This window comes from Lithobates pipiens, unplaced genomic scaffold (genome assembly GCF_037356315.1).
Source record: "Lithobates pipiens isolate NorthernLeopardFrog02 unplaced genomic scaffold, aLitPip1_a1.2 Scaffold_22, whole genome shotgun sequence".
Taxonomy (NCBI): domain Eukaryota; kingdom Metazoa; phylum Chordata; class Amphibia; order Anura; family Ranidae; genus Lithobates; species Lithobates pipiens.
Genome location: NW_027507784.1, coordinates 91,337,623 through 91,352,285, shown reverse-complemented (window position 1 = coordinate 91,352,285; position 14,663 = coordinate 91,337,623). Strand labels below are relative to the sequence as shown.

The 14,663-nt window shown below is 45.9% G+C and overlaps 1 protein-coding gene across 1 annotated transcript in view; it reads right to left on the bottom strand.

Moving 5' to 3' along the window:
- The window catches only part of ZNF142 (zinc finger protein 142), a 29,514-nt gene that overhangs the window by 13,243 nt on the left and 1,608 nt on the right, over positions 1-14,663 (bottom strand). Inside the window, exons 2-5 of the mRNA XM_077447880.1 lie at positions 13,326-13,628; positions 10,876-11,487; positions 8,548-8,718; positions 1,992-2,804 (exon numbers count right to left, since the gene is read on the bottom strand). Coding sequence (XP_077304006.1) covers positions 1,992-2,804; positions 8,548-8,718; positions 10,876-11,487; positions 13,326-13,578 — 1,849 coding nt within the window. The 5' untranslated portion in view covers positions 13,579-13,628. The remainder of the gene's footprint in view (positions 1-1,991; positions 2,805-8,547; positions 8,719-10,875; positions 11,488-13,325; positions 13,629-14,663) is intronic.

Below are 14,663 nucleotides of genomic sequence, written 5' to 3'. Positions count from 1 at the left end.
TGTGATAGACCAACACAAAGTGGCACATAATTGTGAAGTGGAAGGAAAATTATAACTGGTTTTCAATTTTTTTTATAGATAAATATGTGAAAAATGTGGGGGGTACATTTGTATAGTGCCCCCCGAGTCAATACTTTGAAGAAATGCCTTTCTCTGCAATTACAGCTGCAAGACTTTTGGGGCTGTTTCTACCAGCTTTGCACATCTAGAGAGGGGCATTTTTGCCCATTCTTCTTTGCAAAATATCTCAAGCTCTGTCAGATTGGATGGAGAGCGTCTGTGAACAGCAATTTTCAAGTCTTGCCACAGATTCTCAATTGGATTTGGGTCTGGACTTTGACTGGGACATTCTAACACATGAATATGTTTTGATCTAAACCAGGGGTGCCCAACCAGTGGCCCACAGAGCCTTCTGATGTGGCCCACAACCTCCTTCTCTGGGATTGTGGGTTGGCAAACCCAGATCGTGGTTTGCCAACCCGCCATCCCAGAGCATCAGTGTTGTGAATGAAGATGGCGGTAGAGGAATAAAGAGGCTGCGCAGCAGAGCCACATAAGCTGATGCTTCTTGTATAGCGCCAGCTCCTTTCACAAGCGGAGCGATACCAAATGCACTCTGTTTTAACCTGAAGGTTTGGTGCACTTTCAGACAGTGCACCACACCTGCAGGATATAACAGAAGTCTATGGCAAAGTGCAGCTAACCCACTGGAACGCCAAAGGTGCACTGCACTGCACCCGCGGTGTGGGTAAACCACAACGCATCTGTGTGAAAGCAGCCTTAGGCCCCATTCACACGATCAGTTTGACCCAACTGGACCCTCCATTCACCTCTATGGAGCAGCAGATGTAAACAGACTTGTGTCCGTTTACACCTGCCTACCTCCAACCCGATCCGCCAAAAAACAAACAAAACAAAGAACAGAAGGGTATCTTAACAGGTTTTCTTCTAAGATTGCCCTGTATTTGGCTCCATCCATCTTCCCATCAACTCTGACCAGCTTCCCTATCCCTGCTAAAGAAAAGCATCCCCACAACATTATGCTGCAACCACCATGTTTCACGGTGGGGATGATGTGTACAGGGTGATGTGCAGTGTTCATTTTCTACCACACAAAGTGTTTTGCTTTTAGGCCAAAACATAACATTTTGGTCTCATCTGACCAGAGCACCTTCTTCCACATGTTTGCTGTGTCCCCCACATGGCTTCTCGCAAACTGCAAACAGGACTTCTTATGGCTTTCTTTCAATAATAACTTTCTTCTTGCCACTCTTCCATAAAGGAAGGTCTATTTACTAATTAGGTGACTTCGGAAGGCAATTGGTTCCACTAGATTTTAGTTAGGGGTATCAGAGTAAAGGGGGGCTGAATACAAATGCATGCCACACTTTTCACATATTTATTTGTAAAAAAATAGAAAAAAAATAAATTTCTCATTTTCTTTCCACTTCATAATTATGTGTCACTGTGTTGGTCCATCACATAAAATCCCAATAAAATACATTTACGTTTTTGGTTGCAAAAATGACAAAATGTGGAAAAAAGGTCAAGGGTTATGAATACTTTTTCAAGTTACTGTATATGTAAACCACAGGATATATACAAATACCGTACTGGTGACCCCACAATAGGGATAAAACTTTTTCACGGAAGGGAGTTTAACAAGACTCGTGGCCACTCATTAAAATTAGAAGAAAATCGATTTAACCTTAAAAATACATAGAGGGTTTATTACTGTAAGAGTGGCAAGGATGTGGAATTCCCTTCCACAGGCGGTGTTCTCAGCTGGGGGGGCATCGATAGTTTAAAAAAAAAAAAAAAAAAAAAAAAAATAAAAAAATCGATAAGCACCTGAACGACCGCAACATACAGGGATATACAATGTTATACTGGCACAACACATAGGTTGGACCTGAGTCTTTTTTCGACCTCACCTAATATGTAATAGGAGAAATATATACCATTAGGTTTGCAAAATGATCCGTCGTTACCTGTGTGTAATAACTTGTGTCGTATCAGTACCCTCTTGTGCGCCGTTGCAAAATCACACTCCCCACAGCGGTGGATCTTCTCATTGGCATGCATCTTGCCCACGTGGTCAGTGTATTCAACTGGGTTAAAGCTCTTATAAGGACAGAAGCGGCATACCAGCTCTTCTTTGCCTGGGTGCCCGCGTTTCCTGTGCTTGCGGAAGGTGTGTTTGTTGGAACAGACAAAGTCGCATTCTTGGCAGTGAAAAGCGTAATGGTTCTTGCGGTGCTCCTCCATCTCCTCGCGGGACTTGAAGAGCATAGTGCAGGCATGGTACCTGCATTCCACAGCCTGGATACCGTGAGACTCCTTCATATGCCGCAGGTACTCCTTGCGGTCAGACAAAGCCTGATCGCATCCAGGGTCAAAGCAAAACAGCAACGTCTGCTCAGCTTTGTGTCCCTTCATGTGATCCTTCAGAGCCTGGCTCAGTTTAAAGGTCTCCTGGCACACCGGGCAGGAATAGGTGTCCGTATAAAAGTTGGACACCCCTTCGTGAATGCTCGCCATGTGACGATTCAGGGCGTTCTTCTCCACGGAGCTGTAGTCACACAGCGGGCAGCGATGAGCCTTTTCACCCGCCTCTCTCATCATGTGGATCTTTAGCTTACTGCGGCTGGTGAAGAACTTGCGGCAGTTTGGGCACTGCAGGTTCGGGTCAGGGAAGTGCAGGTGGAGGTGGTCAGCCAAGTGAGTCCTCTTCTTAAAGCAGCGTTTACATTCGGGGCACATGTGGGTCTTAAATAGGTGCTCTTCACCATTCTCCACATCTCCTATAGGTCGAAAAATAAACACACATCAGCAGGAGTTCTATCAAAATTTCCCATTTCACTTTTGGCCCAAATATTTAGGGCTTACTTACAATATTGCGATGCATTTAATGTAGTATAGCGTTAGCAGGTGTCAAGGCAGCCCATTCATTTGTAATGCACATATCTCTAGTATTTGGACAATATGGGGGAATCTTACTAAAACTGGAGAGCGTAAAACATGGTGCAGCTGTGCATGGTAGCCAATCGGCTTTCAGGATTTTTGGCAAAGCTTAAAGCGGACCTTCAGCAATTTTTTTCATTTTTCCCCATCTATTAAAGTGGTTGTAAACCCATTACAACACACTTTCGCCTACAGGTAAGCCTAGATTAAGGCTAAAAACCTACATGGTTTAGGAGATATTTACAATTCCCAGTACGAGGAATCCTTCGGCGCATGCGCCAATGTATTCGGCGCATGCCCACTTTAGAAGGGTCACGCCGTGCCGTTTTCATGAAAGGACATGCCTTGACTGGCGGTTCCCATGTCCACGACCCCGGAAGGAAGATGGACGCTTCCAGCCGGCGAGGAAATCGGGGACATCGCTGGCTCCTGTAAAGCGCTTGAAAGAAGCCTCATCTGCAATCCCAATGTGTAAGCCCAAGTGCTTTAAGAGCCCTTTCACAATGTCAGCGCCTGAAAAAACGCTTGTAAAGCGCCGCCTAAACTAACAGCGCTTTACTAGCGCTATTGGGGTGCTTTTAACCCCTGCTAGTGGCCAAATATAGGGGTAAAAGCGCCCACAAAATGCTGCTGCAAAAACGCTTTTCAGGCGCTTCCCATTGATTTCAATGGGAATGGGCGCTTTAGGAGCCGTGTATTCACCGCTCCAAAAGCGCTGCAAAGAAGCTGCTTGCAGGACTTTTTTTGACGCCCTGCCAGCGCAGCGCCTCAGTGTGAAAGCACTCGGGCTTTTACATTGGGATTGCAGTTGCGGCTTCTTTCAGGCGCTTTTTTAACGCTAAAGCGCCTGAAAAACGCCCCAGTGTGAAAGGGGTCTAAATCTTCTGCCCTTGTTGTTTTAACTTCGGAAAGTAAACCATTTTTTTTCCTGCCGGTAAATACCTTATACAGCCCACTTTCTGATTCTTGTCTGGTCATTAGCCTAGGTCAGTGATGGCGAACCTTGGCACCCCAGATGTTTTGGAACTACATTTCCCATGATGCTCATGCACTCTGGAGTGTAGTTGAGCATGGGAAATGTAGTTCCAAAACATCTGGGGTGCCAAGGTCCACCATCACTGGCCTAGGCTTATGAAATTATGCACAGTGATCAGGCAGCAGCTTCAGCTGCCTACAGTTATAATGGATGCAACCAGACTCAGTGGAGGGAGATTTCTGCAGCATATTTGGCAAGTACAAAATCACAATATATATAAAATAATATGCAAAGTGGTTAAAGGGAAGCTTCAGAATGGCCAAGAATTTATTACAAATTATGTGAGCAGACTGCAGTTCCTCTTTAATTGAATAAGCTGAAGTTAGAAGCCGATTGGCTACCATTCACAGCTGCACCAGATTTTGCACTCTTCAATTTTAGTAAATCAACCTCTATGTTTTGCCTGGTGTTCTGCTTGAAGAGTAACCGCTTCAGCCCCAGAAGGTTTACCCCCCCCCCCCCCCCCCCCGACCAGGCCATTTTCTTTTGCGATACAGCACTGCCTTACTTTAACCGCTTGCCGACCGCTGCACACAGATGTACGTCGGCAGAGTGGCACAGGCAGGCAAATGGGCATACAGGTACGTCCCTATAAAATTTGCCACCTTTCGGCCGCTCGCGCACCACACAAGTACGCCCACGGGTCCCGGGAACTCAATGTTCTCCAGCAGCCCACGATTGCGGTATGGAGAGGTAGAACGGGGAGGTGCCTTTGCAAACTAGGCATTTCCCCATTCTGCCTTTTGTAATGACATCGGGAGCGGTGATCGCTGTCATATCTTAGGTAGCCCTTCCCCCCCACAGTCAGAATCACTCCTTAAGACACACTTAACCCCTTCATCGCCCCCTAGTGGTTAGCCCCTTCCCTGCCAGTGTCATTTACATTTACACAGTAATCAGTGCATTTTTATAGCACTGATCACTGTATAAATGATAATGGTCCCAAAATAGTGTCAAAAGTGTCTGATGTGTCCGTCATAATGTCGCAGTCCCAATAAAAAAATAAAAATAAAATCGCAGATCGCCACCATTACCAATAAAAATTAACAATAAAAATGGCATAAAACTATCCCCCATTTTGTAGCGCTATAACTTTTGCGCAAACCAATCAATATACACTTATCGCGTTTTGTTTTTTTTTTGCCAAAAAATATGTAGAAGAATACATATCAACCCAAACCGAGGAAAAAAATTAAATTTTATATTTTTGGGGGATATTTATTATACCAAAAAGTAAAAAATATAGCTTTTTTTTTTTTAATTGTTGCTCTTTTTTTGTTTATAGCGCAAAAATTTAAAATCGCAGAGGTGATCAAATACCATCAAAAGAACTCTCTATTTGTGAGAAAAAAAAAAGGACGTAAATTTTGTGTGGGTGCAGCATTGCACAACAGCGAAATTGTCAGTTAAAGCGACGCAGTGCCGAATCGCAAAAAATGGCCTGGTCATTCAGCAGCCAAATCTTCCGGGGCAATGTACATAAATAAAATCAACGTCCTTTTTTCCCCCACAAATAGAGATTTCTTTTGGTGGTATTTTCTTTCTTTTGGTGGTATTTGATCACCTCTGTGATTTTTAATTTTTTGCGCTATAAACAAAAAAAACTATTTAAAAAAATAAAATAAAAACACAATATTTTTTACTGTTTTCTATAAAACATATCCAATAAAAAAATTCTTCATCAATTTAGGCCAATATGTATTCTGCGACATTTTTGGTAAAAAAAAAAATCCCAATATTGATTGGTTGGACCAAAAGTTATAGGTGTCTACAAACTATGGGATATATTTGGAATTTTTATTTACTTATTTTTTTTACTATTAATGGCAGCGATTTTTTGTGAAACTGCGACATTGCGGTGGACAAATCGGACACCTGACACTTTTTAGGGACCAGTGACGTTATTGCAGTGTTTATTGCTTAAAAAATAATGCACTGTCACTATACTGACAGGGAAGGGGTTAACATCAAGGGTGATCAAAGGGTTAAATGTGTCCCTAGGGCAGGGATATGCAATTAGCGGGCCTCCAGCTGTTGCAAAACTACAAGTCCCATCATGCCTCTGCCTCTGGGTGTCATGCTTATGGCTGTCAGAGTCTTGCTAAGCCTTATGGGACTTGTAGTTCTCTAACAGCTGGAGGTCCGCTAATTGCATATCCCAGCCCTAGGGAGTGCTTTTTAACTGTGTGTGGGGAGGGGGATAACAGATCTGTGGTCCTGCTTGGCAGAAACATAAAATCTCCATTTTCCCCTTTGGCAGAACGGCAATCTGCCTTGTTTACATAAGAAGACCGCCGTTCTGCCTCTCCTCAGAACAATTAGTGGATCCCAGCGTACATGCTGATTGGCTCCCTCTGTGTCTAACCACAGCGGGAGTGGATCGCCGGGGACGCCGCCATAGACCCCGTGCACGAAATCATTTACAGGTATGCGATTTCGTGCAAGAGGGCTGCCCCAATATATCTGTGTGGGGAGGTCTTAAGGTGGTTAAAGAAGACATAGGGCCAAAGCTCCTTTGGCTAAACTTCTTCTGTGTATGTCAAAGGCGTGCACTTCATTCCGCACTTCAGTGATTGCTGGAGGGGCAAGGCAGAGAGCGGTGACTGACCCGCACTGGCTCTCTGCTCACTGAACAATTGGTTCTTGGTCTTAAGTGAGCAGAGAGCCGTTGAATGTCAGAGGCGGTAGGGAACAGATGCAGTATCAGATTGATGCTGCATCCACCTAGTTGAGTACGTTTTATGACAAACCCCCATACTTCTCTTTTAAAAGGGGTTGTAAACCCTCAAGGTTTTTCACCTGCATTAAAAAGATGAAAAACCTCCTGCGATGCAGTTGCCCCCCAGAGCCCCCCCCTTTTACTTACCTGAGCCCGGTCTTTCCAGTGACGGGGGACGAGCACACCAGCTCCAGCCGGTGTCTCGGGTCCTGATTGGATAGATTAATAGCAACCGCAGCCATTGGCTCCCGCTGCTGCCAATCAAATCCAGCGACGCAGTAGCCAGGGCAGAGTCCTGCTGTCTGTGTCAATGGACGCAGCAGCAGGACACAGAGCGCACCCGCACGAGTGCCCCGGGGAAGATCGGCTCTCCAACGGGGCACACGAGAAGAGGAGGAGCCAGGAGCACCGCCGAGGGACCCCTAAAGAGGAGGAGCCAGGAGCACCGCCGAGGGACCCCTAAAGAGGAGGAGCCAGGAGCACCGCCTAGGGACCCCAAAAGAGGAGGAGCCAGGAGCACCGCCGAGGGACCCCAAAAGAGGAGGAGCCAGGAGCACCGCCGAGGGACCCCAAAAGAGGAGGAGCCAGGAGCACCGCCGAGGGACCCCAAAAGAGGAGGAGCCAGGAGCACCGCCGAGGGACCCCAAAAGAGGAGGAGCCAGGAGCACCGCCGAGGGACCCCAAAAGAGGAGGAGCCAGGAGCACCGCCGAGGGACCCCAAAAGAGGAGGAGCCAGGAGCACCGCCGAGGGACCCCAAAAGAGGAGGAGCCAGGAGCACCGCCAAGGGACCCCAAAAGAGGAGGAGCCAAGAGCACCGCCGAGGGACCCCAAAAGAGAAGGAGCCAGGAGCACCGCTGAGGGACCCCAAAAAGAGAAGGAGCCAGGAGCACCGCTGAGGGACCCCAAGAGAGGAGGAGCCAGGAGCACTGCTGAGGGACCCCAAAAGAGGAAGGCCACTCTGTGCAAAACCACTACACAGAGCAGGTAAGTATAACATGCTTGTTTTTTAAAAATGAACCTTTACATATGCTTTACATTAATGCTTAGATAACAAAAAAAAAAATAATAAAAAAAAAAAAAAAAAAAAAAAGACAGAAGGGAGAGAAAAAGTGAAAAATAATACATTCATCTTCTAGTGCTCCGGCCTTCCCTCCAGCCTTGCACAGTTGTACCGGCTCCTCCCTTGTACTGAAATGGCTTCCTCCGATTTCACTGCACACTTCTCACAGTGTGCAGTAGAAACTGCAGCAAGTCAGATACAGCCGTCTTATTTCCTAGCTGGAGGATGTCCAGTATCATATAACTCTTTTCTCCCTCGCCTGACTGTCCCCGCCCCACCCCTTTCATTCACTAGATTTTATCTCTTTCAATCATGGAAGCTCAGCATCACATGTGGACATTGCCTAGGGTAGTTGGTATGCAAATAAAGTCTGACTAGTACTGCCCCCCTCCTACAGACTGACACCCACCAACAAGACATTTTGTTTTTTTGCATAACTCCTCCCAAAAGCCATCCCATTGCCTTCATTAAGACTGCGGGCTCTTTAGAGGAGTAATAAAAAAATGGTGCTGCACATTTTTATTTTATTTTCAGCAAAAAAAAAAAAAATCACATAACCCTGCCAGCCACTCCACGATCCTCCTGCATTACATAGAGAATTACAGATACCCACGATGACATCACTGGGTCTCAAATAATGTATGCAATTTCAATAGATAAGCAGATCGATCGTCAGCTTTAGTTATGAAGAAAGGATGCGATAACCCTCAAGATAAAAGGTTTACATTTTCATAGCCCCCCCCGCTGCTGTGTCAGAGGTACTGTACCTGTGAAGGCCGTCTCCTTGTCAGTATGGGAGCTCCGGGTCCTTTTTGTTTTTTTGATAACAGAATCACATTCGTTTTCCTCCTCACTGTCGCCCCCGGAGTCTGCCTCTGCTACTTTTCCACGCCTCTTGCGTTTGATTGCCAGTCCAGAGCCAACAATAGCTCCTTTATCTGGAAAGCATTAATGGATTAAATACAACATCTTAACTACAAGTAGAGAGGAGCTCAAGCCATTTCTATCCGAACTTCCAAGTTGTGCTTTTTTCACCCCAATCAGCTGAGGGCCTCGTCATTCCCCACCCCGCAGCACATGTAAACAAAGAGGAGGGATGCTGGTGACATCAGTGCCATTCTATGGATACATGTTCATATTTAGTCAGTCAATGTCATTGGCTAAATATGTGGGCATGTGTCCATAGGGGGGCACTGATGTCACCAGTGCCCCGCCCCTTTGTTTACATGTGCTGCAAGGCGGGAAATGACACGGTCAGCAGCTGATTAAAATAAACTTGGAAGTTTGGATTAAGATGAGTTTGGAGGACGCCCGAGATCATCTCTAGTTACAAGAAAATAGCACAGATTAAAGCCTAAAGCCAGCCATACATAGATCAAAATTCGGCTGGTTTATTGGGGAATGGATGAATTTCGATCCACGTATGGGCACCCTGCAGGGCCGTTTTTAATATTGATTGCCCCCTGCCATGCAATTTTTCTCTCACATTGCACAGGATCCCCTCCCCAATACTACCCCCATCATTATACAGGATCCCCTCCTCCATTATTACACAGGACCCCCCTCCCACATACTAACCCCATCGTTACATAGGACCCCCTCCCCCCCATACTCCCCCCATCATTACACAGGACTCCCCCTCCCTCATGCTAACCCCATCATTACACAGGACTCCTCCTCCCTCATGCTTAACCCATCATTACACAGGACCCCCTCCTCCCGCATTCTACCCCCACCATTACACAGGACCCCCCTCCTCCCGCATTCTACCCCCATCATTACACAGGACCCCCTCCTCCAGCATTCTACCCCCATCATTACACAGGACTCCCCCTCCCTCATGCTAACCCCATCATTACACAGGACCCCCTCCTCCCGCATTCTACCCCCATCATTACACAGGACCCCCTCCTCCCGCATTCTACCCCCACCATTACACAGGACCCCCTCCTCCCGCATTCTACCCCCACCATTACACAGGACCCCCCTCCTCCCGCATTCTACCCCCACCATTACACAGGACCCCCCTCCTCCCTCATGCTAACCCCATCATTACACAGGACCCCCCTCCTCCCTCATGCTAACCCCATCATTACACAGGACCCCCTCCTCCCACATTCTACCCCCATCATTACATAGGGCCCCCTCCCACACACTACTCCCAACATTACACAGGACCCCCATCATAACACAGGACTCCCTCCCTCATACTAACTCCATCATTACACAGGAAAAAAAAAGTATCTGCAATCGATAATGGCGAATACGTGAAAAAAAGTATCAGTACTTGGTCTTAAAGTGGTATCGGTGCAACCCTAATTTTTATTAAATTTATTTTAATAAAATGCTTTTGGAGTAAAAATCTAACTAGGAGTGTCATTCTGTATGGACTCCCTGGAAAGTTGTTTTTTTCTTTGTTTGGTTTTTTAAATTTTCAATAGACTTTCTCCCCAATATAAAAAAAAATATATATTTCACAATAGCCAAAAGGGAAATAAAGAATCAAACACCTTTGCAAACCCAGATATTATCATAGTAGTAGTGACATCACTGTGCAGTACATAGCAGAGCTGCGGGAGGGATCCATCAAGCTCCACCCACTACAAGCCACCTGCAGACAACTACAGGAGGGGGCAGAGACAAGACCAGTCATCCTGCACAAGGAGAGCGAGCAGCACTGACTGGTCTTTATTACAGGAAGCCTCACACTGGATTACTGCACAGATCTGGAATAAATACACCAAGATTCCTGGAATAATGCACAGGCCTCATATATTTAGATCAGGGGTCTCAAACTGGCGGCCTTCCAGCTGTTGCGAAACTACAAGTCCCATGAGGCATTGCAAGGCCGATAGTTACAAGCATGACTCCCACAGGCAGAGGCATGATGGGACTTGTAGTTCTGCAACAGGGAAGGCCGCCAGTTTGAGATCTCTGATAGATAATATTTACTTATCCTGAAGTTCAGTGATGTATCCACTATGGGGTCCCAAGGTTTTCAGACAAGCCCAACATTGTTCCCAGCTCACCAGTGCCTTATGACACGTACAACCCCCAGCTAAAAATACAATCCCGCCTTTACACAGCACACTTACTACACTGGAGAGAACTGCCGCTCAGCATGTCTATTGCTGGTGGAGCTGCAGCTTTGATTGGCGCTGGCTGTATGGAGTCAAAATTTGGAAACGACTGTCCGTCTCTACAATGGCTCTTCTGATGCTGGGAGAACAGCTTGGTGTTGGAGCTGACAAAGTCACAGTGAACACAGTGAAAAGGAAAATGGTTTCGAAAGTGTTGGGACATCTCCTCTCTGCTCGGGAAAAGCAGGCGGCAGCTGCGATGGGAACAAGTCACCGGAGTCACTTTATGTTCCCTCCTCAGATGAGACTGGAGCCTTTTTACATCCTGAGCGGTGAACGCGCAGCCCCTTTGCCAGCATCTGAAATCCTGGGCTGCTGGGGGGTGACTTTTAAAATGCTCCTTTAGTTCACTGGGAGACTTGAATCGATTTTGACAAATGGGACACGAAAGGCCGTCCTTCTTGTCTTGACAGGAGCCATCTTCAAGACTGATGGATATCTGGTCCGCAAAGATCATGTCTGAATTGAATGGAGTATTGCTGGGAAGTTCCGGCATACTCGAGTCTGCAAGCTGACAGAAGTCCTGAGACAGCAGGGTGGCCTCAGCCAAGATGCCAACAGATTTACCTGGACAGAGAGACAGTCAGAAAATACATCATGCATTGATCCAGAATTCTTTTGCAAAAATTTAAGACAGGTTCATAAATGAAAGAAAGAAAAATGCTTGATTACCCCCCCCCCCCCCCCCATGTTGGGAGAACACATCAGGAAGGAGCTACTGTGTTCTCCCAATGTGGGGGGTGTTAGCCATCCCTGCCAGGAGGACACAATGATTATTGCTAGCGGCTACAATCGCATGCTAAAAATCTGATATGCTGGTTGTACAGCTGCAGGTTTAATCGTCAAGAATCGTTATCGCGATTTTTTCCCCATTGCGATCTTGACAAAAGTGTTTCACGATTCTTGCTATGCAAAGAATTCTCTCCGCTCCTCTGATGCCACAGCTGTCAAAAAACAGTAAGAAAAAAGAAAACAAAAAACAAGCAGTCTGCCAAGAATCACAACATTCTTTAGCAGTGGAACTAAGTATAAACATTGTAACAATTTGTCAAAGGAATAGACTTTGTGTGCAAGGACTGGGCATAAATCGCTCCACCTTTGGGCGAGCTGATTGTACCCAAGTCAATCCATCGATCGGGGGTAGAATATAATCCTCACCTAGGTACGAAACATAGAAGTGCTGCTTTACACAGAAAAAAGGTATTAGTTAAAAAGAAAAAAAAATGTCCAATGTTTTACTTGTATAAAAAGTTTGGAAATACAGTATCTCACAAAAGTGAGTACACCCCTCAATTTTTGGAAATATTTTATCTTTTCATGTGACAACACTGAAGAAATTACACTTTGCTACAAAGTAAAGTAGTGAGTGTGCAGCTTGTATAACAGTGTCAATTTGCTGTCCCCTCAAAATAACTCAACACACAGCCATAACCACTGGCAACAAATGTGAATACACCCCTAAGTGAAAATGTCCAAATTGGGCCCAAAGTGTCAATATTTTGTGTGGCCACTATTTTTTTCCAGCACTACCTTAACCATCTTGGGCATGAATTGTTGGAAGCGCAGCCGTCCGGAATAATTTCCTTATGTTAAACAGCATGCAAGCTGGGTTTGCACCTGACTAGTGTGTGTGGGGATTACCAGAGATTCACTCACCTGGAGTCGCTTTTCTTATTCCTCTTGGGCATGGAGTTCACCAGAGCTTCACAGGTTGCCACTGAAGTCCTCTTCCAGTCCTCTGAGCACACAACCTGTTGCTGTTGCGGAATCATATGTGCAGCGGCTAGGTGTTAAAAGTCACCTTTTTTTTGCTGCCGCATATATGTGTTATGTGCTTTGCAAGAGGTTAAATGGCCAGTTAAAGTTAACATTTTTTTTTTGAAGGGCAATTAAATTTGCAGGAAAACAGTGTTCTGTACATGTCCAGCTTACTTTCTTACTTAAATTAGTTCAAGCACTGATAGAAACCTGGGATCATGGGCAGGAGGATGTAGACAAAAAGGACCCTTGCTCTGTGTGTGGAAGCAGCGGTTTGGTTTGAAAAGCCCCAACCACCAATCCACCCGCTCACCCAAGGGCTAGAGTTAGGAAGTTAGCCAGGAGCATGAGATTTGTTGTTTGAAGAGCTCTAGCTTATGATGGACCTCCACAGAGAGTTTATTTGCAAAGCACAACTAGACAATAATATTACAAGGGACAATGAAGGGGACTATAATATCACGATTTTGGTGAATGGTGGAGAGGATAGGAAGGAGCTGGGCGCTCTGGGCAGTATCTGGTGGCATTATTGCAAGTAACAGTGTTTGGTGCTGTATCCCATAAACAAATAAATACATTGCCAAACTTAAGCTTTAAGATTTTGCCCTTAGATTGAAAAGAACAATTTCAGAAGTTCAGTCACTTACTCGCCTCCGTACCACCTTGCACTTCAGAAGTTTCAAACATGACCTGCCCGGGGCCAGACATGGAGACATCAGTCATTGGTAAGGTCTCTTCTGCTGGAAGATGGAGGACGTCGGATCCTTCCCCACCAGCACTGTCCTCAGCCGGATTCTCCATATGGTATTCTGCCTCCACAGATGACTGGAGCAACAATTGCTCACATGACTTCACAGTCCAGTCACATGACCCCTGAAGGTCCATTTCAGACATTTCCATGTGCTATGGTGGCCGCATACCACACTAAGATCTTCGCTCAAGCTTTTCTCCTGAAGGAAAACAAAATTAAAAGTTTGTCTATAGGTAAAACATAGTCAATGGGACCAGGTACACATAAAAAAACTGCTGACAAGCTGACATTTTATCCCCTTCCCATCTAGACCTAGCATCCCTTTAAATGGGTCTTTACGCCCAGGAGGCAGAAAAATGCCACATACCAAGTTCGATGCCGCCTTCGTTTTTATTTACATCATCAGATGATAGGAAGAGGAAGAGTGAGGAGGAGGAGGAGGAGGAGGAGTAGGGGAAGGGAGGAGGAGAAGAAGGGGAGAGGATAAGGAGAAAAAAAGAAGGGGAGGGGAAGGGATGAGGAGAAAAAAAAAAGGGAAGGGATAAGGAGAAAAAAAAAAAAAAAAGGGAAGGGTTAAGGAGAAAAAAAAAAAATAAAAATAAAAAATAAGAAGAAGGGGAGGGGAAGGGATGGGATAAGGAGAAAAAAAAAAAAATAAGGGATAAGGAGAAAAAAGAAGGAGAAAAAGAAGGGGAGGGGAAGGGATAAGGAGAAAAAAGAAGGAGAAAAAGAAGGGGAGAGGAAGGGAGAAGGAGAAAAAGAAGGGAGAAGAAGAAGATGAAGAAGGAGGAGGAGGAGGATAAGGAGAAGAAGAAGATGAAGAAGATGAAGATGAAGGAGGAGGAGGAGAAGGAGAAGAAGAAGATGAAGAAGGAGGAGGAGAAGGAGAAGGAAGATGAAGAAGGGGGAGGAGAAGGAAGATGGAGGAGGAGAAGGAAGAAAGAAGAGAGAAGGAAGAAGAAGAATGGGAAGAGAGGAGGAGAAGCAGAATGGGAAGAAGGGAGGAGAAGCAGAATGGGAAGAAGGGAGGAGAAGCAGAATGGGAAGAAGGGAGGAGAAGCAGAATGGGAAGAGGGGAGGAGAAGCAGAATGGGAAGAGGGGAGGAGAAGCAGAATGGGAAGAGGGGAGGAGAAGCAGAATGGGAAGAGGGGAGGAGAAGCAGAATGGGAAGAGGGGAGGAGAAGCAGAATGGGAAGAGGGGAGGAGAAGCAGAATGGGAAGAGGGGAGGAGAA